This window comes from Pyxicephalus adspersus, chromosome 1 (genome assembly GCF_032062135.1).
Source record: "Pyxicephalus adspersus chromosome 1, UCB_Pads_2.0, whole genome shotgun sequence".
In the NCBI taxonomy this organism is placed as follows: domain Eukaryota; kingdom Metazoa; phylum Chordata; class Amphibia; order Anura; family Pyxicephalidae; genus Pyxicephalus; species Pyxicephalus adspersus.
In genome coordinates, this window is record NC_092858.1 from 78,420,512 (window position 1) to 78,447,128 (window position 26,617).

Genomic DNA, 26,617 nt, shown 5'->3' on the forward strand with positions numbered 1-26,617 from the left:
AGAAGGCTAGCACTGAACTTTTAAAACCACTTATTTTACAGCCACAAAACCAGTTCAAGTCCATCAAAGGCTTTCCATACCTAGATTTTTTGAAGACCACTAAAAAATAGATACTTGCTAAAAAAACATGCACCAATGTATGGCTGTTCTTACCTTTAAGTCGATGACTAATGATTGGACCAGATGGAATATGACTGAATTATCCTCCCAGTTGACATATGTGGATGCTTTACACAACTTCACACAAGCAATTGCAGCACTCTCTGTAAGTGGTTTCCCTACTCCATGGCCAGTTAAGGCTTTCCTGAGGCTTTCAAGAAACAATTTCTAAAACAAATAAGATAATTTGTACGATGAGATAAACCTTTTTCTAAGCATGATGATTCCACAAAATCACATTAGTTACTATTTTGGTTAAAAATATAACAAGACAATGATCGCATCCTCACCAATTTAGGCTTACAGCTCACCAATATTCAATTAAATTTTAATAAACATCATAACCATATTATTAAAAAAAACTTTATTGAAGAAACTGACAGAAATAGTTTAGGTGGGAAAGGAGGAGTGATGGACAAACATATGCTTCTGGAACAAAAAAAGCTAAAATAACCTATCTTCCCTGCACCCTTCCCAGGGGAAACCACATAGCAACGTACTTATTGTATTCCCAAAATATGCACTGCTCAGTCTGTACATATAAAGTCCCGGTTGCATATTATAGCTTTTGTTGGGCACCATCAGGATGCCACTATGTGTACCAATAAGCCATAGGAATGAATGTAGCAAGTAATAGGAGCAAGATGTGGACTGGGATTATGGTATCACCAGGCACAGAGTTACAGTATGGACATATGCAGAGCAAGGCTAAAGGTACAAATTTCAAAGACAACGCAGTATACATGACACTGTCCTTTTAAAAATAAATATTGATTTTATATTTTGATGGTGAGGGGTTTGCTAACAGAGAAAAGTGGCTAGCTAAATCATAATAAAACAGACCTGGTATTGAGAGCACGCGAGCTACCATTTCTGTATTGGTTCTAAAATATACAGTTCAATGACAATCAGTTATCTGCATGATAACTTAGTAGCTACATATATGTTAACCTTTTGTTGTTAGAAAACATGTTCAACAGCAAATGCCAGTTACTCTTGCAGGAAATGCAGCATGTTCGTCATTTCCTGTGAGATGAACTGCCTTACCTTTTCATATAAACTACAAAACTCCTTAAACATAATGAATTGCCTGTGAACAAAGGCAGATATGAAGTCCAGCCTGTATGGAAATCATGGCTACCCCTATAGATACAGTGGAAGATTGAAATGGAGTTAAAATCCACTTTGAAAAAGTTTTGATCAGACAGGTCATTACTGCAGAATGGGACAGGTGATGCCTCCCCTGCAATATTCCCCCTTTCCTGCCTGATCACTCTGTGGAAGTCAAAAAAGCTTAGTTGCACATGCACAGTTCAGCTTGGTTGCCAGAATACCCAGTAATCCCGGGCTACCCTTGTGCTTGTGGAGACTGAATGAACTCCTGAGTGGGAGTTACGTCAACCTAATCCAGATGGCTGAGGATCACAAACGGAAAGAGAAGTAGGAACAATTTGAGGCACCCGGTGATGGAATGGAGAGGTTAGTTTTTTGTTTTAAATATACTTTTAGAGCTGAACCCCCAGCAAAACGCTAAACACACAGCAGCTCCAGATAAAATTCATGAGATTTGATTTGCCAAAAGGATTTGTCATTTTGGGTTTACATTAAAACCTCTAAACTACACCAGTTCAAATAAAAGAATGGACATAAAACATACACAATATATCCCAGACGCTCTCACCTTGTTCAGTTTGCTTTCTTCTACTGATTCTTTAGAAATGTCCTGAATAATTTCTGGACACAGAACAAGTAAAATTATTTGCAGGGGCCAAACTGCCACTTTTCTCTTGTTGCTTTCAGCAAAACTGTCCACAAGGTCAAACAACTTCTCTGCACAATCTGAAAAACAAAAAAAAAAAACAATTATTTCAAGAGAAAAAATTTGTGTAGACCTTAACAATTATTTCCTAAGAGACTTGACACATTGTCCAATGTACGCAATGTACATGGAGGAGAGGGAGTGTCCCCTTACCCCGGCGGCGGAAGTGTTAACGCCAGCCGCAGTAAATAGGGAAGGGAGGCATAACAAGGAGGCTCAAGAGCCAACCCCTGCCGGCCGGGATTAGGCCGGATCGAACAGGGTGGCGCTAGCCCGGAATGGACTACTGGCCCTAAGGCCAGGCCATATCTGGCCCTAAGGCCAGGCCATATCTGGCCCTAAGGCCAGGCCATATCTGGCCCTAAGGCCAGTAAGGCCAGAGTTTGCCTACCCCTGGCATTAGCTAAACAAAATGCATATGTAGGTTTCCTACAAGACCACGTGTAAAAGCAATCACTATTTCATAGATGTTTGGCAGGGGTTATGAGGCGGACCCTACCACCTTCTATTTCAAAAAAATGATGGTTTGGGATGATCAGCCTAAATTTTTACATGAAAATGGAACTGTTTACATAACTTTAAGTGCATGTACCTCTGGTTCTACTGTTAATTTTTCTATGATTTTTTTCCTGAAGATAAACCAATTTTCTTTATTACAAGCTTGAATTTGAATTGCAATCATTAGTATTACGTTTCCTTAAAGTATAAATTACTTTTTGATTGGTAAAAAGAGGGTGCAGTAACTTTAGATCAGGGAAATCATCTACAGTTTTAGCAGCTCCCATAAAGTACATCACTAATAACTCAATACTTTAAATACTAAGCACAGAAAATATTTGTTCCTATTCTGAAGAGGAAACAAAAAGGACTCAGTATCAAATACTGCAAAAACTAAAGCAGGTCTTAAAGTGTAAGTAAGTGTGGGATCTGGTGGGGTAGCTTGGGAAAAAACATGCCCATCTCACTGCGCATGCCTGAAATTGGCAATTTTTTTTCTATTGATGAAAGGGCTCCTCCTGAGCATCTTGGGCATGCGCAGAAGGAACAGCCAAGAGCCTCCCGGGAAGCGTGATGTAGGTATCCTGGGGGGCTCTGCGCTCCCATTTATTCTTGATCGCCTTGCACTTAAAAATAAAACAAAAATATTTTTTTTTATTTTAAATAAAAGGGTTGTCTACCCTTTTATGTAAAGTACAAATTGTGAGTTTAAGAAAAGGTAAACAACTTATCATCAAGTACAAGTCAAATATACTAAATTTCTCCTGCAACATGGTAATGAAAGCCCTATCAAAAACCCATTACAAAACAGATTTTTGTTATACAAAAGAAAATATGCCTTCAGATAATTAGGCCAATAATTTTATCTATCAAACTGAACAATGAAATAGAACCAGATTGTATGCAAACTGAAGTTGTATTGCTGGACATTCACTAGGAAACATTCTAGGCAAATATAATTTCAACTGCAATGACAAAAAGTTTGATAAAAGCTGCTGGCTGCAGGTCACTTTGAGAGTTGGTTGAACTGGAAAAAAAAGCTTATTGGAGGTGGTCGAATTTTAAAATGAGGAATTCATCCAATAAATGTTCTGCACATGTATACGGAGTAAAAAATTAATGAATGTTCAGGAGTTTGACTTCATGGAGTACACAAAACCTATGATTTTGCTTTACTACCCACCAGTTGCTCAGAAGAAAACATACCTGCCATATCAGTCTGAGGCCTCTGATATAACTTTGTAAACTCATCGGGATAATTTTCAACCCAATTCCAAAATGCCTGCAAAGTAAGAATATTACAAATATCAAAATTGTGTGTACAAAGCTCCTGATAAAAGAAAAAACTTGAGTGAGATGTCCTGCATACTATATACAAATAAACACAAATGTAATCTGAACTGTTTATTTGGATGGAGGCAGTAATATTGGTAGAGGTAGGGGCTCTGCTTTCTAATGTCAAAGTATCCAGCAAGGAAAACATGAAGCTGCACAGTAATGACATTAACTAATCTTAGGACAACCTCCCAAGGTTTCTGGCCTTTAAAGTACCTTAAACCTTTCAGGCCGTTTATGCAAAAGCAGCATTTTATTATTCTTAATTATTATTCTTATAACCCTTCCATTGAAATTTATTTTCCAAGAGCGATTAACTAGCATTTGGTAGGAAATGGCGATAATGAAGCAAGCACAGAAAAGAAAGAAAAACAAAATGTGAAGATACCTTATAAAGGTCACTAGAACATCTTGAAATGTTTTAAAGCCAAAACCCAGTTCCATTTTTACTAAAAAAAATAAAATCAACCTGAGCCCTGCTACTAAAATTTTAAATATTAAATTACACACTAGCATTATGCAGGTTTCCTGGGTCACTTGACAGTTTATTATGCTTACTCATTAACCCATTAAAACACAAGCGGGGTATTTAGCCCAGTCCAGGGTCATTTGTTGCAGGGGTGGAATGGATGGAAGTAAACTGGTGAAAACTACAGCAAAGCTATTAAAACTTTGAGGATGAACATACAGCTAGGTAAAAAACGTCCAATGGTTCTCGGCCACTATCGGACGAGAATCTGGCGTGCACACAGCCCATCGTCCAAACAACCGTCCTGGTGGATCCACGGACGATGGACGACAAACGATCTTAATGGAAGCAAAAGGGGAGAGCGCGCAGCAGGGTGCCGCTATGTCGTTCTCTCCCTCCCCTCTCTATAGAGCAGAACAGTGCCGTATGTACAGCACTCGTTCATGCATCGTGAAAGATCCTTTCCAATGACAATTATTGCACGTGTTTACCCAGCCCAATGTTTTTAGATGTCTGTTGGTGAGTTTGTGTGAATGCAGTCATTAGTTTAGATTGTGTTCCGACAGTAGTTTTTAGGCACAATGGCCACCTAAAACACTGTCTGACAGTTTTTTTTACCTTTTCCAGACTATTGATAACCGCCAACTGAGCCACTTTTTTCAAGGATTTAAATTTGAAAACCGTCTCTGAAAAACAAAACATAAAATCAGCATTAGAACTAGAATACATCTGTATTTACTTGTAGTCAAATATTTATTTGGTTGGACAAATTGTAGGATATGTGAATGTCTGCCACTAACCTTGTAGGAGCCTTTTGAGTTTTGCACAGTCCACATTGATGTACTGTATCAAGTCTATATCATGAACATCAGCATTGTCTTCCGAACAAACCGTCAGCTCTTGCAGTCTAAGGATAAAAAAAAAAAATACAAAGTTTATCACTGAATTGGAATATATAGGATGAAGCCTAGTTTACTTTGTAGGTAAAACAACAATGCAGCAAAGATCATTTAATCTCCTTTCTATGAACAAAAGTTATCTCCCCAAAATAAAACACTGCACAGAAATCCACTTAATTAGGCCCCGAGCACTGCAAAAATGAAACTAAAAACTTAGGTGTTTGCTTGTAGTACTCATTTGTGTTTCACAACATGAACATGTTCAAAGGTTCCGCTTCTTACCTTGTAGAAATGCGACTAAAAACTGCATTAAAGTTATTGCAGCTTAAAGAGAACAGGACTCCTGATGCAGAAATCCGCAGCTCAGCTGCATGCTGGTTGCCCTCTCGATGTGTGTGAATAAAATGGCAGATTTCAGGTAGCAGCTGTTTAACAAGCATTGTTTCATCCAAGCGCATGCTGTCTTTTGGTTGCTGAAATGAGAATGTACAGATAAAAATGACAGTTGACACATCCTTACATTGAAATAAATATATAATCTTCCCACTTTGAAAACTAGATGGCGGGGAGGGTTATTGCAAAAAGACACAGGCGATGCTGCTTCTGCAATAAACCGTCTTACCTGCCTGATTGCACCAGGTCAAAGAAGCTAAGCTGCGCATGTGTCCCTTGCATGCGCCAGAAATAGACAAGGGACATCGCAGCTGTCTCGGTGCTGGAGGGGGGCAATTTAGTTGGTAAGTGTGCCATAATGTGCTAAGCATATTTACACAATGTTGCAAAACCCTTGCATCAGCAGTGAAGTTTATTTACGTTGGAATATGCAAAGCAGTTATAAACTTATTAGCAGTTTAATCTCTGCTTAATAAAATGGTAATATTTGCTCTGACCATGAATAGGTTAAGTAAACATAGCAACTTTCTATAACTAATTACTACATTACTAATACTACAGAATAGACAGATGGAAAACACAGCTACTCTTGTATCAATGTTCCACTTTAGTTAGGAGATAATTTTATGGCTTTATACAACAGAACAAGTAATATCAGGAAAGTGCTTTATAGAACAGGCCAGGTAATATTAAGAAAGTGCACTTCCAGATAAATTAAACAACTTTTCTTGTAATTACTTCAACATTTGGAATGAGAGCATTAGCAAAAGTAGAAAAACAGTTTGTGTGTTGCAGTGGAAGTTCGTTCAGGGTTATTAAACCAGGAAACACCTGCAAAAGCTATCTGTTGCTGTTTTTTGGCAATGACAAGATCAGCTGTTCACATATGAATGGAAGAAAAGAAAAAAATCTGATCCTCCCCCATTTTTTTTTCACTAACAAGCATTAAAGTAGGAGAGATGATTTTGAGAAGCACTGCAAACACCCCTGCCTTTTGTGTGATACTTCGGCCACCTCCTAGATTGTAAGCTCTTCGGGGCAGTGTCCTCTCCTCCTCCTGTGTGGCAGTCATTTGCAACCCCTATTTAATGTACAGTGCAGTGTAAAATGTTGGTGCTACATAAATCATGTTTATTAGTATTAAAATGGAACTAAATTCTGCCTGTTTCTGCAAAAATATGCAGCAATATTAAAAGTAGAAATACATAAATTGGCTCTTTCCTGCTCTACTGCAGATGAGACAAAATTAGAGTATCCAGAGATGTGGATGTCTGGATAGTGTACTGTGGGTGCGTCCCCCCCTCCCCTTGTCGCATTAAAATTAAGTTAAACTAAAAAAAAAAAAATTGAACTTAAAAAAATACTTACCCCTGCAAGACATTTTTCCAGTGTATCCAATATAATCAGTTGAGACAAATACAAGTTTTTTTCAGCAGCTTCTCCAAATATCCTCTATAAATATAAAACAAAATAGCTCTGAATGCTGAAAACGGATGGAAAAGTCAAAGATAAAGTGTAAAGATAAATATATTTTAAAATGGAAACATGAAGCATACAAGCGTTGGACATGGAGCTAAGTTACTGTACGCTGACTAGGAAATTGGTGATCAAGTTTTTATATACAATAATTTATTATATAGAGCTGAGCTACCCTTTCCAGTTAGGAACATACATATTGTAGACACAAAGGTTGGAACCGATTTCCAGACCAACTTACAGGTTGATAGGCATCAATTTGTTAAACACAAGTTCATTCTCAAATAGACAATGTTACAACACTTATATTATATAATGTTTAAAAAAAAACTACAATATTTAAATTACAAAACTATTTTTCACAGTGACCAATCATACTACCACATAAGTACATGTGTGTTCCTTGTCATGGTACTAAATTATGTGTAAAATAAAAGAGTAATGTTCTTTTTCACTGAAAGGCTTCAGCTTATACTCCCACCTACCTTTATGAGATCTGGACACTGCCAAACAAAAAAACTGTATGCCAGCCCAGAATAAACCTCTCCATACTACAACTACCAGCATGCTTTACTTTGTAAAAATCCAAACCAGCAAAAAATACACAGAGATGTGTGCGAGTGTGAGTGTTGGTCTCTTAATGGACTTTACAAAAGCTTTTTTTCTTTCTCGTCCAATGAGGGAAGTCTTGTATTTGTTTTGGGACCAAAAGCTGTTCAGAAAGGCACAGCAACCAAAGCCAACATGTCTAGGGAAAAAGAGCTACTTATACAGTAAGCCACCTAAAGGACTGGACAAACAGCAGAGAACTCCCTTTACATGAAAGAGCCACACGAAGGTCCTTATACCAAAAACTGGAATCAGGTAAGCCAGCAACATTGACCTGTAAGAACTCAAAACTAAATAAATAAAAAAACAGTTTCTGGATCACCAAAAACGAAGAGGCACTCACATATCTCAAAATGCATCTTTATGAGAAAAGAGTAGAACAAAATCTTTGAGATTTTGAGCCTGGATAATGGCCTGCCTGAGACACCCAGAGATAATGGAATAAAATAAAAATAAAAAATAAAAAAAGGTATTCTGCTTTCCTACTGCACATCAGCAGCACACTGTTGCAAATTCAACCATGGCCTAAAATTGGAACTAAAAGTAAGAACAATGTCCAGGTTAAGATGAAGTCAGAAACTACCTTAGACAAGAGAAAGAAGTGTCAACACCAACTGTCTCTATGCAAGATCATTACTGGTTCCTTGCACAAAAAAAGGCATCCACTTCAGACACTTAACGAGATGATGACATAAAAAAACAGCACCAATAACCAGATTCAGATTCCACAAAGTCAAAGGGTTATGGACAGAGGGAGTTCCGTGGTTGATCCCATGTGCAAGAGGTTTTATTTAGAGAGTGAGAGGCCAACAGTGTCTCAAACAATATAAAAAGGGCAGAAAACCGATTCCTGAAAATGTTAAAAGTTAAACGCTGGTCCAGAACCAGTTGTAGGAAGAAGCAAATTCGATTCACAATGAGATGCCTTCCATTTCATCATAGATCACGAGACCTTATGGCTTTTAACATCATAGGAATTACACACTAGGAAAGAGAAAGAACTCTTACAACATGGGCTTTAGGGCAGCAACCATGAAGTAGAATGGTAAATAAATCCTTCAGACAGAAGATCTAGTGCATCACCTAGAACGCTTTACAGGTCAGCATAACATGTCTGCTTGGTCCAGTTTGAAGGATTACCAGAATGTCAGTAATTTCAATCTTGCGAGGAAAGGCATGCATTAAGTGTTTACTGTACCTACAAAGCCACCAAAGCGTTACCTTGTTCCCCTAGAGGACCCTCGTATCTAAAGACAGTTTGTTGCTTGAATCTGTCCACATTTCCACATCTGGCATGTTGGATGCCACTTTTGGGTTTAGGAAAAGATTTGAGCAGACTCTTTGAAACCATTTTGCCATAGAAATGCACCCATAGTTGTGGCGCAGTTACTGTACACCACTAAGATAACTAGAATCACATACATAACCTGTGGGGGTAGAAGCAGGAATACAGTTGTGGCCTCTACAATGAGGGTCAACAAATAACTGGGAGATTTGGGCAAAAAGATTTGCATGACCGTAGTAAAAAGCAGAAAAGACAGAGAATTGGCAGCACAGAATGGAGCTAAAGAGGGCTCCAATGATGAAGTAGAGAGCGAGATTTTAAGTTGCAGTCATTACCACCATCACTAGGTGTGCTAAAAGCAACCCCAGAGCCATTAAAACAAAAGAACTGGGGCTCCCATTACTGCTGACTAGCAAAAACAGGCTAGTCTTCTACACAAATGTTACTGTCCATCCACTTGGGACATTAGTAAGAGTGGCTTCCCTGTGCTGGCTTGCAGTTTGTTTGCCAATGTACAATCTCCCTATAGGTTGCAGTGTATTCCAAAAGGTAAGGAGATTAAAACCCTTTAAAAAAATAAATAAATAAAAAGTAAGGCCCCTTGCCTTTCTCTCTTGATCCCTGCGGCAACCAAGACTGAATGGGAACGCTTTTGGCTGCTCCTCCTGCGCATGCGAGTAATGCAGTAAGATCAGCACTCTTTTTTTCGCCCTATCTACGTCACCCCATCACACGCCTGCACAGTGCAAGATTGGGTAACGTACAAAGAATTAGGGAAGAAGGCCAAAGGAGACTGTGGCACCATCCTAGGATACCTACATCACATATGCCAGGATGCTTCGGGCTTTTCAAGGAACTGAAAAGATAAAATAAAAAAAAAGTGCCAATCTTACTGTGCACTCAGAGCAGGGTACATCACCCGATCTCACCGGTGCAGTGTTAGATCAGGTGACGTAGGAAGAAGATGGCAGTGCCCGGCATGACGGAGGAAGAATCCAGGACAGCGTATGAAGGGCTCTGCAGAAGTTAGGTTAAGAAGTTAAGGTAAGTGGTATTTTTTTTTTTTTTAATTTCTTACAGTGAACAAATGATGGGAAGAAAACAAGATGAATCACCAGTGCCACTGCTTCCTTACTGTCCAACCTGCAGGTTGGGTGTACTTTTGACCAAACTGCACTTCTACTGTAACAGTGGTCAATTACCTATTCTGTCTGAATTACAAAACTGACAAGAATTACAAATCCCAAAGAACTACTTCAACTGCCAAGTTAGCATTGGAGTTCAGATGTAAGGTCTTGCCATTTCCAACAAAATGTTAGGGTGGTAAAATCAGTTTTGTCAGCGTCTGGTACAGTATGTAAATGCTACATCTTAGGAAGAGAAAACCTTGGCAAAAACTTATTAGCACCTATTACTAAATATTGAAAGTTTTTCTTAATTGAATCATGCTTTTAAAAACTTACCATGATGTTTACATTTTTTAAAATGTGTGTAAGTCCACTTATGACCAGGGAGAATTTGTACTTTGAAATATTTATGAGACACTCTTTGTTGTGCTCCATACTGACTTTGGTGTGTGTATTCTGCTGTCCGGCTTTAATTGGAAGCTAGAAAAAAAAAGAAAAAAAAATATTTAGTTAAACCAACTTTAAAAGGTATGTTGTAAAGATGTGTATTCTGCAAACACCCCAACTGGAACCTACCATACAGATCCACAGATTTGTTAAACTAAATCAAAGTGTACAGCAAAGAAAGAAAAAAACATGCTGTTGGTACAAAACAATATTGGTTTTGGTATTAGGCCACTAATACAGTATGCATCCCTTATGTCAGGGGTGTCAAACTGTGGCCCGGGGGCCAAATCTGGCCTCCAACGTACTTTTTTTTTGGGCCCCCAAAGGAATCCTAAATATGAACTGCAGCTGGCCCACCGCTGCATTGAAATAGCAACGCTACTACAATTCCTGGCATCACTCGCGTCTATAGACCAGTGGCCTCTCTGCCTATGCGTGGCCCCACATTGGACTGTTTTATAGAGGCAAATAATGCCGGGAATTTTAGTAGCGGTGCTATTTCAATGAAGAGCGAGTTTCAGTGGCGGGCCACTCATAACATTTAGCTCCACAATGGACGCGTCTGGCATTTCCAGCACTCCCCGTCAGATATACTTTTACTTGCTACTCCAAGGCATGGACTTGAATGGTTGGATTTTCATAGAAGAATTATGTTGTTATTGTTGTTAGCCTCTGCAAAAAGGTTACCATTGAAATTTAACTCAGAAGGCTACAAATAGAGATTTTTCTTAAATAAAAGAAAAAAACAAATGTTTATGCCTCTTTCTCTATTATAAGCTTGTTCCAGATTAAATGTGAAACAAAACCTCTTTGTTTCAATATGAAAAGGGTTTATATCTAATGAGAAGGAAACATTTTTTCAATTTTTTTTAATAAATTTCAAGGTTGGCCTGCAACTTTGTCTAGGGTATTAATTTTGGCCCTCTTTGTATTTGAGTTTGGCACCCCTTCCCCCATGTCTGACATAACACACCACTACATTGTTACACATGGTACCTGCCCTGTCTGCTTTGTTTTTGATGAGTTACAAAGCCTCATCTCCAAAACTTCTTTGTGCAGACAGAACCAGAAGTTATCAGCTCATAACATTTTCTGGTAAAATCAACAGGTAATTAATCAACCTATCAACTAGATATACAGGTATAAAAGTATACTTAGCAGGACACAGGGAGTTCACAAACACTTTAAATCAACTTTGTACCAGTTCAATAAACTAAAATAGCTGGCTGTAGATTGGTAGTAAGCCCTGTAAAATGCCTGCTCTTACCTTTTTATCACATTTCTGCACCTTATCAACAGCTGGAAGTACCTGAAATCAACTTAAGGTGCGTACACACTTCCAATTTTTATCGTTCCAATCGAACGACGAACGATCGATTGGGCAAAAAATCGTTCGTAAAAGAGTAACCAACGACGCCGACGAACGAGGAAAGTCGCTGGAAACGAACGACCGGACCGACGGATCGGACGACGATCGTTGAACATCGTTCGTGTGTACGGTCGTTCGTTGATCTTCCATGGTCAGAGCATGCGTGATGAACGAACGTCCGTTCACTTTCCTGTCGTGCACATAGTTCCTCTATCCCTTAAACGATCGTATCTATTGTGTGTACAATATCTACGAACGATCGTGTCGTTACCTCTATGTGCAGGATCGGTGCTATACGATCGTTCTTATATATCGTGCATGAACGTTCGTCGTTCGTTTTCCGACGATAATAATTGGAAGTGTGTATGTAGCTTTACACACATCTGCCTACATCTCTCTCTCCAAGTGACAGTGTCTATTGACTGCACCAGGTTGAATATAGAAGTACTGGGGATTTCTGGGAAACAATAGAACGGTATTAGCATGCACTTAGATAATTAGATTTTTTTTCTACATTTTGTGACCAAGTACAAAATTGCTTTAAAATCTGATTTAAAGATGGATTTTGAGATTTTACCAGTTAAAAATATAGAAATGCATTGGTATCAGATATGTTTATGTGCCTTGGAGACTCCGATAAGGCTATGACCCTCCAATTTAAATTGGGATTGTAAAGTAAATGCATTTCCCCTAGGAAGTCAAGGTTTTCAGCCTGGAATGGTTGTTTACAAAATGTAATATGTTGGATCAGTCATACATTGAAGAGAAGGCAAGGAATATTTTACTTATTTGCAGCTCAGTAGACTAAACAAGGATTTAATCCTTGCTGTGAATGAAGTAAGGGGGGGAATACTCATTTTTGTTGTAGTGTTATTTGGAGTTCAGCTTTGCATCTGGCTTCAAAGTCTGTGTACAAAATACATTTTATTATTTTTGAATCCTACTATTTTAGGTACCAGAACTTGCCTTTTAACAGCACTTACCATGGGAGAGGGAGTACCTCCAATAACAATCAAAAGGACTGCAAATATGTTCAATGTTCCTGTGTAATCAGCAGCATTAGGTGTGTAGTCTAGACCAATATGTACTGCTTTCCTGCAATGGCCACTCCATGTTGCTTGGAACACAAGACTGCTTAGGCAGAACTAAAGATCTACTGTTAACACTCAATGCAAGTATTTGGAGATGCTTCACGTTTTAATCCTTAAAGGCTCTGTTATACAAAACAGTACATACAAGATGAAATATATGGTATAGGATTACTGATGTGAAAAAACAGGGGGGATGACACAGTGCTCTATTTGCTACATGTACAACTTTTCCTTTATTTTCATAATCGTTTAGACTAAATCTCTAAGTCCCCTGCAACAAAGAAATTTCAGTTTTATCCATAAACTCAATAAAATATGAAAAATGCAGACAAGGAAAGCTACTGATGTGTGACCGGAGAAGAATGCACCCAGTGCAGAATCAAACAAAGTTCGTACTGTTGGAGAGTTGTTTGGATTTGTCCAGTCTACTAGTCACAGAAGGAATCAGACATTTTGAACCTTTAGACTGTGAATGAAAACTGCTCCAGCATGCATATCAGTGCAGCAGTAATACGGGATATGCAGAATACAGCAAGCAGTTTAACATGCCAGGCGGATTTCAGTGATCTCTAATGAGAAGAATCACAATTCCTAACATACCCATTAATAGTCTACAAGCCATTCCTAACAAAATAGAAGTCAGAGCAAAGAATTACTGAAAATTCAACAACCTAAGCTCTTTAGAAAAACCAACAATGTAAAAATATCCCGCAAAAGCCAGACACCAGCCAAAAGTTAGTTCAGAGTGGGGATTTTTTTTACCGCAGTCTGTCTTGAAGATTTTACATTAAAACGGATTCTCAGAAAGTAGTAGAAAATTTCTGCAAAAAGACATGGACCAAATACATTTTTAAAAGGGTAAGAAATCTGACAAGGAATTGTGGCATTTTTCTTCACACCACAGAATGCTACTCCTAGCTGTTCTTGAAGTTTGACAATTTCTGGGAACCCCCCGTAGGAATAAAGGCAAGGTAATGGGTTTTGTTGGCATCAGGAGTCTAGTGCACCCCCTGCACTCGGTCAAAGCAAATTGGGGACAAAAACTGATGGATGGATGTATTTATCAGTGTGCTGTGGATATTTCATTGTTTATTCAACTGTATGACAGAATTTAAATAAGAAAAAAAACCTAACTATATTGACTGACATGAATGTTGGGGGTTAAAATTGTATCCATTGAAACCAGTGCTGGGGGTTAGTACTGCAGTCAATGGTGCCAAATCAGGGGGCTATTATTGAGGTAACTGACGGAAAAGCTTAGGTTAAGAAACCAATAATAATGCCAATGTGGTGGTTTTACAGCTCACAGTGTGCAGTGAGAACACAGTGTACGGACAATTTCAGACACACAGTGTCAAACTGCATGGCTGACAGTTTACCGAAGCATAGCAAACTGGATGCAGTGCAGATCTCACTTTCAGAAGCAGCAAGTTGCCCAATGCAAAAAATGGATTACAGCAGGGCCGAAATGGCGCTTACAGTTAGGCTGAAAATCTGTATTTACTAAACACACCCAGCGGTGACCCTAAACAGCAGTCAACATCCAGTATATGTCAGAAAACTGTTTGTGAACCTAATCCAAAACCATTAGCATATATTATATATGTGTCACAGGAAGTTTACAATCTTAGAAGTGAACCTGCAACAACCTTGCAAACTTCACTAATAAAACCAATTCGCATTAGTATTATTTTGTATCCTTTACCAATGCATTGATTTCATTAGCATGCTTTTTCAATATTGATAAGCATGTCCTGGAAATCCTGTTATGTAACTAGATCATTTTACCCATCTAAAATAGCTCATGTAGTGGAAATGCCAAATCAATACAACTAAACAAATCAATTCCACTCATAGGGCTCCAAATGTGATCTAAAAAAATCCAAATCAATTCACATAAAGCTCCACTCCAGGCAAACAATTAAATGCACAGGTAAATACATATATGTGAGATGTTTACGTGCCAAAAGGTTTTTTTATTTTTGTCCAGCAAATAACACTGGGGAACACATTTTTGTTCAGTTAGATCTTACACTTATTTTATTTACTAATTTTTGGGTGGTGTATCTACAAATGATCCCAGTTTTTTGCAATCACATCCACTTTTTACGATACAGGGTACCCTTCATACAAATTTTGCATACAATGAAAAAATAATGAAATAACTTGAATGTACTGTTTATTAAAATTTCTTTTGTTCATAAAAAGGATTTATTGTTACTCTAAGACATTTTTTTTTTTTTACAGTAAAACAAGTGGTTAAGGTAAACATTTCCGATTATAGCTTTTCCTGGAGTGTTCAGTGTTAGGACAATCCTGCCGGATGCTACAACAATAGTCAGCCATCATATGTACATCCCATCTACCCTGATACCGTCCTTCCATGACCTTCAAATTTTGGTGGAATCGTTCACCTTGCTCATCACTGACTGCACCAAGGTTTTCCGGGAAGTTAGAAAGATGGCTATCCAGAAAATGCACCTTGAAGCTCATATTGCACCCAAGCATTTCGTAGCTTTCCAAGAGTTTCTGGACAAATTCTGTGTAATTATTTGTTTGTGTGTTTCCAAGAAAGTCCTTGACAATGGCTTTGAATGATAACCAAGCATTCTTTTCAACTTCTGACATTGTCCTAATGAAATGTTCATCTTTGATGAGCTGCCGAATCTGTGGACCATCAAACACACCGGCCTTTGACAGGCTGACAGGCTAGGAAATGCCAAAATTAGGTAGTTGAAACAGTCTCCTTCAGTTGGAAAAGTTTTAACGAACTGCTTCATCAGACCCAGTTTCATGTGCAGAGGTGGGAATATAATATTCTTTCTATCAACAAGTGACTCATGTAGAATGTTTGGATCACCTGGTTTTAGGGCAGATCTTGGAGTCCAATCCTTTCCACCCAATGCCTCTCACGAGCTCTGCTGTCCCACATGCACAGATAACAGGGATACTTGGTGTATCCGTGTTGCTGACCAAGAAGGAAGCATACCATTTTAAGGTCAACACAGATGACCCAATTGTGTTGGTGATATTGCAACAACTAAATCACTTTCTTTATGTCTGCATATTCTTCACAAAGAGAAACTGAATGGCCAATTGGGACTGACCCAAATATATTGCCATTGTGAAGGAGGACACACTTTAATCTTTGCTTTGAGCCATCGATGAATAGTGGCCATTCAGTTGAGTTATAGATTGGAATTCCCAATTCCTTCACTAAATCAGGTATTTTATGTCAATACACAAAGTCACTGTCAGTTCTAAAGTACTGCAGAAATGCAATTTCTGTGATTCGAAAGTACGATACCTTTGTTTCTTTTTCAAGTACGTTTTTCTCACGCAGTCTTGATGCTAGGAGTTCTGAACCCTTCTTCACTCAACTCATGCTGATCAAGTCCTTACGAACAGAGTACTGTTCAATTTTAAACTCTTCATCATTGTTGTCACCTAGTTCATCACCATAATCATGTTCTTCAAGAGAGGGTAGTGTCTGGGATTTCATCGGGTCTGGGACGGCACTGGGATTTGATCGGAATGAGCCATTGGGTGTATAGCCGATGGTAGATTAGGACACTCTGTGTTACATTTATTTTTCTTGTTATATCCTGAAGTTTTCACTATACAAAAGTAACAGAAATGATCTCCTGTCTTTCGCCAAACCATGGGTATACCAAATAGCATTTTATCACATGTTCCTTTTGTCCACATCCGTAAACCTTCGACACACTGTTTGCACACCTTCTGAGGGGCCCAAGACTTTATCTTGATCACCAAGTTTAACTTTGAAATATGCCAAATAGGCTTGCTCCACAAAACGTGCTGATGTGCGCCCTTTGACTGGGAATGGTAAAACTGCCACAGATATAACAAAATGAATCAACGTTGTTTAGGCACTTACGACGAGAAACAGCAGAGCCAGACATGATCTGAAAGAAAGGAAATAAGGGTGTGTAGAAAAATAAATTTTGCTTACTTATTACGTAGAGCAGCGAACAACCTGACCACACTGTCTTGGGTGTAAATGAATAGCCTATAGAAATCCACGCTACAGTAAATCGCATTATTATAGAGAAAAAACCTGACGTGATAGAAGAAAACTAACTGCACTTTTAGAATCAGCATAGCTACTTTCGTGTAGATAAGCTTAAAAATTGAAGTCAACAAAAAAATGCTTTAAAATTGTTCCCCAGTGTAATAGTGTACAGCACAGCAAGACTAGTGACCTGTCATTTCCCAACTGCAAATAAAGTGGTCATATCAGTTACTCTACCAGTACTAAAAATGTTTTTATTACATGTACGATGGAGACAGCTGGCCAGCATTTATCATGGGGGTACCTTAATAAAGCGTGTAAGAAAATTCCTTTCTGAAATAGGTGAGCCCAACACCTAATTTCTCACCCCAAGTTTCCATGAAGTGGATCTAAATGCAAGAAGTGATCATTTGGATTATCATTTGCTAGTAGTAAAGGGCCATCTAGAAATAGTATTTTAGTGAATCTGTTTTTTGTATCTCTTCTGCTGCTTCCTAATTGAGTTACTTATCCACCAGAGCCAAAATGACAAAGACATTTTACTCTATCGAGTTTGCCACCTTTATACAGATAGTATACAATGCAACATAGTAAATCCACAAAAGGAAAAGATTATGGATTACTTAAGCAATATTGGTAATGAATCATGTCTCCGTTGTGCTTTAAAAATGGGAATTTCATATAAAAGTCATGCCTCCCACAGTTAAGTAATATACTTGCCCACTATCATACCTTCTCAGTATGATAGCATACCCTCTCAGTATGTTTCCTAAAGATAAGGAGACAAGACAAAGAAAGAAGATTGAAAATAAAATGCCCCTTTCACAAAAAAAAAACAGAACCAATGGTCTTTTTTGTCAATAATTTACTTTTAGGCCTGTTTACATGTAATTTTATAGAATTATTTTTACCCTCCTCAATGTACTTTTCCAAAAGACAGTTTTTAACAAAGAGCAACTGAATTTTCCATTCCTAAATTTTCAATTAATTTAAGTTCAGGGAAAACAATTCTGACTTATAATATTCTGCAGATTCATTTTTCCCCATGACAGGCTGAACTATTTAAACACAAGTTGAAGAATATACAGTAACCAAAATCCATCCAATGATATATCAAGTGATAAAAACAAAAATGCATTAGGAAGATGGCACTTCAAAGTGACAATCAATAAGTTGGAGTAGATTAGGGAATTCTGCTTGAGGAACAAAATGGCAGAAAGGGGGCCTACATCAGTACCCAGCAATCACTCAACATTTCCCTGCTAATTTGCTCCACTTAGAGGTAACTCTAGCCATAAGTATGCATGTTGGAAGTCAAATTAAGTCACCAAAGTTGACATAAATTTGACTTTTCCAGTACTAAAGTCATAATTTCATAAATTCAGAGATCTGATGTCAATGTAAATGTATGCTCAAGAAGATATTTAGGGGAGAAAACATTACAAGGCACCTTTCATTGTCTGCCTTTAACCACCTGGGCGTTTCACTGATGTCTAGATTTCTGTACAAAAAGCGGTACACTGTTTTTCATGAAATTTTTTTTTTACATTGTAGACCTGTAACTTACAGAAACATGTCCGAACAAGGGTCTAGTAGATATTATGAATATTAAAAAAGTCTGAAACACAATCTTGTAAAAAAAAATAAAAAAATTTACTTTTAATAAAATTAAATAAAAAACACAAAAATCAGCTTAAACAAGAATACATAAATAAAAAATACTGAAAATGCAAAAATTTGATATACTGTATAGTAATATATTTTTCTAAAACACCTCCCTAGTGTGGTAAATTTTAAAACAATCCAACGTCACATACCTATAGACAAAACCACATAAATATATTTTGTATTATTTTGTATTGGATACAGGACTTTTTGAATTACAGGACAAAATTTTTGAATTTCCCGCTACGACCCCCATCGACGGGCGCAGGCACGGACATCATCAGGAATCGCCGAGGGACGCATACGCGAACGCCGGATATTCTAATTCTTTCCAAACTTCAATGCAAAAAGTGGTAAATTTTTTGCAGGGAAATTTTTTTTAGATTGTAGGCTATAAATCACCGAATTACTCAATAATTACTTATAATTCACCGAATTACCGCATAACTCACCGAAATATGTCCAAAATTTTATAAATTTAATATTAAAAAATTGTTGTTTACTTATGAAAGTATCCCTGGCGTGGAAATCCAGAAGTCCAGAGACTGCTGGGAGCTCCACATCTTGAGTGTATTGTCAGGACACTCAGACATCACTCAAGTGATAGTGTCCCTGTTTGCACCCCCCACCCCAACCCCCCTTTCATAAGTAAGCAACATCTATAACATATGTAAATTGCAGTTACATTTTTGTAAAAAATATTCCTAATAAATTTAATGGACAGATGACAGCCTCTTGCACTTTTGCAAATTAAGACAAAATTGGGACATTCCAGTGTTAATTTTCCTGTTTATATGCAGTTACACAGTGCAAAACTGTGTTTCCACATTTTAATCACCAGGCCTTGGAAAGAAAGTCAAACAATACTAGATTTGGTTGGATAGAGTAAAAAAAAAGCAAGACCTTTTATTTCAAATACACACACCACCATAATCATTGGTCCGGTAAACAAGGGGGTGTAGTATGATGGTAATGAAACCTCAGAACAACAATAATAATTGGATAGAGTTTAAATTATTGCTGAATCCTACTCATTTCTGTTTCATGAATATTCTGTTCAATGCATGGAAGAGTAATGTTCTTTAAAGGGCTCAATCATCAAAATTTTCTATAAAAAGTAAAGCTCCATCTTCACTTTAAAGTAGTAGTACCAATCAAGATGCTAGCTGTGGTCTGGACCTCATAGCTGGAATCTCCGGAAAATCCAGGTCAGCCTTAATGCTCAAACCACTGATGGTAGAGAAGGCTACAGGACAGAACTAAATCAATCATTTCCTGCTACAGGGAAGTATGTAGGTGTACAGGTAATAGGCACTGTAAACACAAGGTTTCTGCATTGTTCAACAGAGGAAGTGATATGACATCACATGAAGTTGCAAAACTTGAAGTTAGCTCCGAGGTTCCTAAGCCAGTGTGTCACCCCCTGACCAGGTCAGTGTGTCATACATCAGACCCCTTATAGTTACCCAGCTGTCCATCAATGTCAACTACAAATTAAAGTATAGTAATAAAATGCCCACCTAAAGCATACCTAAACTCAGAATTTTTACTTTACATAAAAGGGTAGACAATCCTTTTATGTAGGGTAAAAATTCTATTGTTTGTTTTCTTTTTTTTTTTTAAGGGTGCAGCACCGTCCCCTAATTCTTAATCGTCTAGGCGATCTAGAATGAATGGGCGTGCAAAGCCTCCCGGGATACCTACGTCAGGCATCCCGGGAGGCTCTTGGGCTGTCGTCCTGTGGAAGGAGCCTATTTGCTCAAAGGGAAAAATTTGCCAATCTCACACACCTGATCTCAGGTGACATAGAAAGAAGAACAAGAAGAAGAGAAGATGGCGGCGCCTATGATGGAGCACTGACTCCGGGAAGACGCAGGACCCGTTGCAGGACACCCCTGGAGGGATTGGACTGCCCTGCAGGACTAAAGGCAAGTGTATTTTTTTTTTTTTTTTTTTTGAAGTTGTGAGTTTAGTTCCTCTAAGTAGAATTGGCATTCTTATACAAGTGTATAGAAGAAAAGCAAATCCAGGCCAAAAAGTAATCAACAGCTCAAATATATCTGTCAAATTCTCAAACTGACAGCTGACCACTAAGTGGTAAGTAATAGCTGGCTGCAGACTGTACTACAGAATTACAGTACAAATGTGTACAGATGGACAATCAACTACTTAAATTGTTGCCAAGATTCTGCTTTCTACAAAAAAATTGCTGTTATTTTTATAAATAATTTCTCCACAATGCCTTTAGCTACAAAGGTGATTGATGATTGAAAAATGTTTGTACTGCACCACGTTTAGAATATATAAATACAAAGTCAGAGCATAGCCTGCGCATTTAGTTAACCTTAAATAACAATTAAACCACATACAGGGACAGTATAACTGCTCAGCACTTCTGTTTAAATTCAGAAACAACAGAAAGCCTATTATTAAAAGGTAATTGAATTTCTCACCAACCAATCCCAACCGTCTTCCCAGTGTTTAAATAGAACCGATGATACATATAGCAGGGAGAAAGTAAATTGCCAGAAACCTTTGTGGCCAGCAGCTATTTTTTTTATTATATTTTTTATTGCTGAGAACAAAACATTACAACATACAAACTAAAATTATGCACCTTTAGAGAATACAGGGCAGAATTTGTTTTTTTTAATTTTGGTGTACTAGGTTTGTTTGTTTTTTTTTAAGCTAGTTAGGATACTTTTTTCATTTTTCTTATATCATTCTATAAATAGAACAAAATCATTTTTATAGTTGTATTGCTACTATCATATCAAAATTAGACTGAGCATCTTACAGAAGAAAAAGTAACCGTTAACGTGATCGTATTTTCGTCTATAAATCCTTCTTTTTAAGAAGGATAACACATAATTAGTAATAAAATATATGACAGGTTCGAAAACTACAGGAAACCAAGCATCATATTCAGCATTATCTTTAACCTCCCTAGCGGTAACCCTAAGTGTGACTCGGGGTAGAAAAAAGTTGCTAAAAGTGGTAACCCCGAGTCACACTCGGGGTAGATAATCCTATGGGAGGTAATAGTAAATACAGCCTTACTTGATCCGCCGGCGTCCTGCGTCGTCTATCGCCACAATCTCTGTCTTCTTCTCTCTTCCTCCGGCCGGCTTCTGCATCCGATGAGTCACGGGGGAGTTGGTGCGTGTGTACGTTGCCGGCGGGGCGGGAAATTCAAAATCCATTTGTAATGCATTCTATACAAAATAACTGTATCGAATGCAATTTATTGGATTTATTTGTGAAAAATCAGTACATTGTTTTCAAAAACATTTATTTTACAGTATATATAATAGTTTTCAAAAACATTTATTTTACAGTATATATAATAGTATGAGTATATTATGCATTTTTTTTCAAATTTTAAAAATTAAAACTTTTTTTTAAATATATAGATTTTAATTTATTCAATTTATTATTTTTACATGATTTCTGCTCATTTAGGCTGGGACTGTACTGACAAACATATGTAGACCACCACTGGTGACCTATCATTATGCATATGATATAGTTTACTGGCTTTCCAACTGAAGCAGACCTTTCAAAACAAAAAAGGTAAAAGGTAGAGCGGACCTATCAACCAAAGGGTACACAACCTTTTTATATAAATTACATTTTCTTTTTTGAAGCCCCTCTCTGTGTAAACTTACTGAGCATACAGTTTACACAAGCCAATATCTTTTACTATAAGATAACTGTAAATTAGTTGATGTGTTTTATAGTTGATTTATACTTAAAGTGGACCTATTACAAAACTTTTTACTTTACATAAAAGGGTGAACAACAAGTGGGTAGCCTACTGGGATACTGATGTCATGCATCACAGGAGGCTTCATGCACGCTGCTCCTTCTGCACATGCGCATCCTTGGGTGCCCAATCTTTTGCAGAAGGGCCTTTTTCCATCATTGGAAAAAAAATGCCAAAAATGCCAATCTCACCCATGTGCAGTAGGCTACATCAACCGATCCCCCACCTGCGCAGTGCGAGATGGGGTGAGGTAGCCAGAAGAAAAAAAAAAAAAAATGAAGGATGGCAGCGCCTGGCACTTCCTCCACACTGGAAGGGAAGCAGATTTCAGGACGGCACAGGACTCAAACAAGAACATTGCTGGAGGAGTCGGATGCTCATCGGAAGTAAAAGGGAGTATGATTTTTTTTTAGTTTAGTTCCCCTTTAAGTAGGTGGAAAAGGTCACTGAAAAATAAAGTTTGCATTACTTTTCTTGGCCTGGCTCCAGATGCTACCAGGGGTGCAGTTGAGGTTATTGTGACTCACTACTGCTGGGCTGATATCACCTGCTCCAAGTATAGTACATGACCTACCTGTCTCTCCCCCAGCAATCTTTTTGTTTTGTTTGCTTTGAACATAAAGGGGAAAGAATAAAACTGTTGATTTATTGAGTAGTTGCGTCCCATTGGGGAGGTTTCTTCCCAATTCCAATGTCCTAGATACCCAACAGAAGAAGAAAATTTCAACCAAGTAATGAAATAAGGATTCCCAACGGGAAGAATCCCCTGCCTTCTGCTCTAAAAACTGTAAAAGGATGGATTTTCCATTACTTTTTTTCCAGGTTACAATGGTCAACAAAACCACTAAGAAGGTGACGCTTCCCTTTCATAAGAAGGAGGGTAAAAAAAAAGTTTTTGGTGAGTGTAAATGATTAACACTTGTAATGACAGCATTATGACAACACAAATCTATTTATAAAGCAGGGAATCTGACATTCCCTGAAACATTCATTGGTGGAAAATCAAGTATTACCACTGAAACACATGGATCTGGAAGATTCTCTACCAGGGAATGCTTTAGTGAATGTCAGATTAACTATTTATAAAATGTATGGATCCCTTGATTTATATATTTTTTTTAATTTTCTTCACATTTATGTGCAGATGAGGCTGTCAAAAAGAAAGTGACATTAGGTTGAGGCAAACCATATAATTCACCTGGGGGTGCTTTAATGGACACCTTTTAAATGGTTTAAAGGGCCAAAGGAAAAAATAGCTGTTGTTGTAACTTCATAAATAAAATGTTATCTGGAGTTACAGGTCCACCTAATACTACCCTGTGCACAGGATAACAATGCTGCTGTGTGATCTCATTGAAGAATGAACAGTGTTGTCACCCAAATGGAATAAAAGTATAATGGATGTCTGTGTCCTGTATGTCAGTGCCCAGTGACAAAACTCCATCACACGTCAGTGCTTTGCAGCAGGCACGATCATACACATCTCTGGCCAGCACAATTGGCTCAGTTTGGCCTTTGCAGCGCTGGGTCCCAGGTTGGAATCTGAGCCAGGACACTATCTGCATGGAGTTTGGGGATGTTCTCCCCATGTTTGCATGGGTTTCCCCTGGGCACTCCAGTTTCCTCTCACATCCCAAAAACATGAAGGTAATCTGGCTTCCATTAAAATTGTCCTTAGACTGGTATGATATATAAATACGAGAGGGGCATTAGAATATGAGCCCCTTTAAGGGACGTTTAGTGACATGACTGTAGACTTTGTAATGCCCTGCATAATATGTTGGTGCTATATAAATACAAGTAAAAATTAAATCAATGACAGACTCCATCATATATGCCAGCACCAGAGATAGATGACAACCTGTATGTCAGTGCCCAGCAACAGGACACATCATATATGTTGCAAGCGATTGGCTCTCACTGGCTGTTGATGGGCACAGCATGTTGACATTTGTCAGTACCCAGGCTGCCGTGTAACTGGCAGTACTTAGTGGTAGGCGGCATCATACATGTCACTGGCGGTCAATATGATATAAATCAGTGTTCAGGGACAGGCTGCACATGTGTCAGCACTGGCATATAGGTCAGTGCCTGTGACAGCATGCATCATATATGACAATGACGCTAACAGCACAACATTAATGTCAGCACTGGCGTATATGAAAGTTCACATTCTTTATGCCAGCGCCACTTTTCCATTCACAAAAACAGCTGTGTCCCCCAAATACATGCCACTGCCAATGGGCTGGGAGCTATGATTTGCCAACACTCCATCCATTGCCAGCAATCCCTGGGAATTGCTTCCTTGGATGAGGCCGGTCCAGCCTTCCTCATCACATACAAGCCACATTGAGGTGTATGGCCTGTCACCAGCATCCTACACAACATGATGTCATGTACAACAAGCCTGTGCTGCCCATATGATGTTTACAATAGCAGGAGATCAATGCAACAAGGAAGCCAGCCCGGACCTTGTGTCTCCTCCATCATCATTACCATCCTTCTCCTCCATAGCAACACTCCTCCCTCCTCCCCGGTACCCAAAGCAGCCATTCCATTTACCTGCTCCTCGAACCGGTTCACCACGGCCTGCACCCACTCCACCGGCTTGTGAGCTGCCATCGCCCCGACCCGGGGTCTCCCCCTTCCTCCGCTTCCCGGGGATCACAGGCCGCCGGAGGGGACGTGATGATGACAGGGACCGTATTCGCTGCTAATTCTGCCACCACCTCCGCTTCCCCCCTCCACCTCCTCCGCCACCACCACCGCCTCCTCCACCTCCCCCTGCTGTATATGATGCTGCTGCCTGCCCAGTACCTGACATTAGATGCCGGACACTAATGCCGTCCACACTTCATCTCAGAGCCCACCGCCTCCTCCACCTCCCGCCGCCCCCTCCTCTCCTCCTCCCCGCTATCGCGCTCTCCCCTCGGCCATCACCGCAAAGACGCCATGACACCAGACCGGAAGTGCAATCACTCTGCTCGGCCCCTCGACTGCTAGGGAGGAGGCGCGCATGCGCCAGAAGCTCTGCTAGCGACAGGCAGCCAAGACTGAGGGAAGATGATTCGCTGAGTGGGCGTGGTCACATTGGCAGGCGGATCCAGTTAACCTATTCGCTTGGTAGACTTGTAGTTGTGTTATTCTCTATATATCTATATATGACAAGCTTTACCTTGATCCAATTTCATGCACCATATACAATATTCACAAGTCAGCAGCTTCCATTACAATAATGCCTGGAGAGTCAATGTGCCATGCAGCTCCTTGTTCAGCTGCTACCTGTTTTGCTATGCCAATGTCACCGGCGTTGTCACCATGTCTTCTGATTGATACCATACCTGGTCACAGCTCCATTGTTGCAGGACATGAGCTGCACTAAAATGCAACAATGAAGACCGCTCCCTGCTAAACTGATGGGAACGTCAACCACATTATCTATTCCAACATACACAATCACTTTATGCACAATTATAGGTACTTACTTTTTGCGTCATCGAAAAGAGATCTTTGATAGTTATTACCTTTGATATCTAAAATAACTCAATAGCTTACCCATATTGTAAAACTGCATTTGAAAGTACCTGAAAGGCTTTGGCTGACTCGGCAGGATGGATTTTAATTTTCTGTTTGGCGTTGTTGGCCCCCTCCTCCAAACTACCCTATATGACAGCCTGGGAAAGGGATATGAATCAATCTTGGGACTTGGAGGAGCGGACCGGGATAGCCCGAAATATATCCAAAGTTTCACCTAAAGCAGAACTAAACCGAAACCAAAAAAAAACCCAAAAAAAGACACCTTTAATTCTGCAGGTCCCTCGATGGCGCTGGTCATTCCCGCAATCTGGTCCCGTGTCTTCCTTCTTCTTTTTGGCACATCACACTATCTCCCACTGGGATCCGCATCTCTTTCCCTCAATAGAAAAAATGCCCCTTCTGTGTATGTCTGAGATTAGGGCATGCGCAGAAGGAGCACTCTTGCACTTAAAATAATAATAAATGAATACCATTTTCCCTTCACATATAAGTGTTGTCTATTCTTTAATTTAAAGTGAAAATGTTGAGTTTAGGTACGCTTTAATGTGAATCTGGTCGAAATGAACTACAAGGTATTGCTACGTATTTTTGGCGATGTGTTAATTTGATGTGGCGATGTGTTCATTTCACTCTAAAAACC

General features: G+C 38.9%; 1 protein-coding gene across 1 annotated transcript in view; it reads right to left on the reverse strand.

Moving 5' to 3' along the window:
• The window catches only part of NF1 (neurofibromin 1), a 102,807-nt gene extending 77,631 nt beyond the window's left edge, over positions 1 to 25,176 (reverse strand). Inside the window, exons 1-9 of the mRNA XM_072404986.1 lie at positions 25,003 to 25,176; positions 10,406 to 10,549; positions 6,941 to 7,024; positions 5,462 to 5,652; positions 5,081 to 5,187; positions 4,899 to 4,966; positions 3,683 to 3,758; positions 1,841 to 1,998; positions 154 to 327 (exon numbers count right to left, since the gene is read on the reverse strand). Coding sequence (XP_072261087.1) covers positions 154 to 327; positions 1,841 to 1,998; positions 3,683 to 3,758; positions 4,899 to 4,966; positions 5,081 to 5,187; positions 5,462 to 5,652; positions 6,941 to 7,024; positions 10,406 to 10,549; positions 25,003 to 25,062 — 1,062 coding nt within the window. The 5' untranslated portion in view covers positions 25,063 to 25,176. The remainder of the gene's footprint in view (positions 1 to 153; positions 328 to 1,840; positions 1,999 to 3,682; positions 3,759 to 4,898; positions 4,967 to 5,080; positions 5,188 to 5,461; positions 5,653 to 6,940; positions 7,025 to 10,405; positions 10,550 to 25,002) is intronic.
• Between the last annotated feature and the right edge of the window lie 1,441 nt (positions 25,177 to 26,617).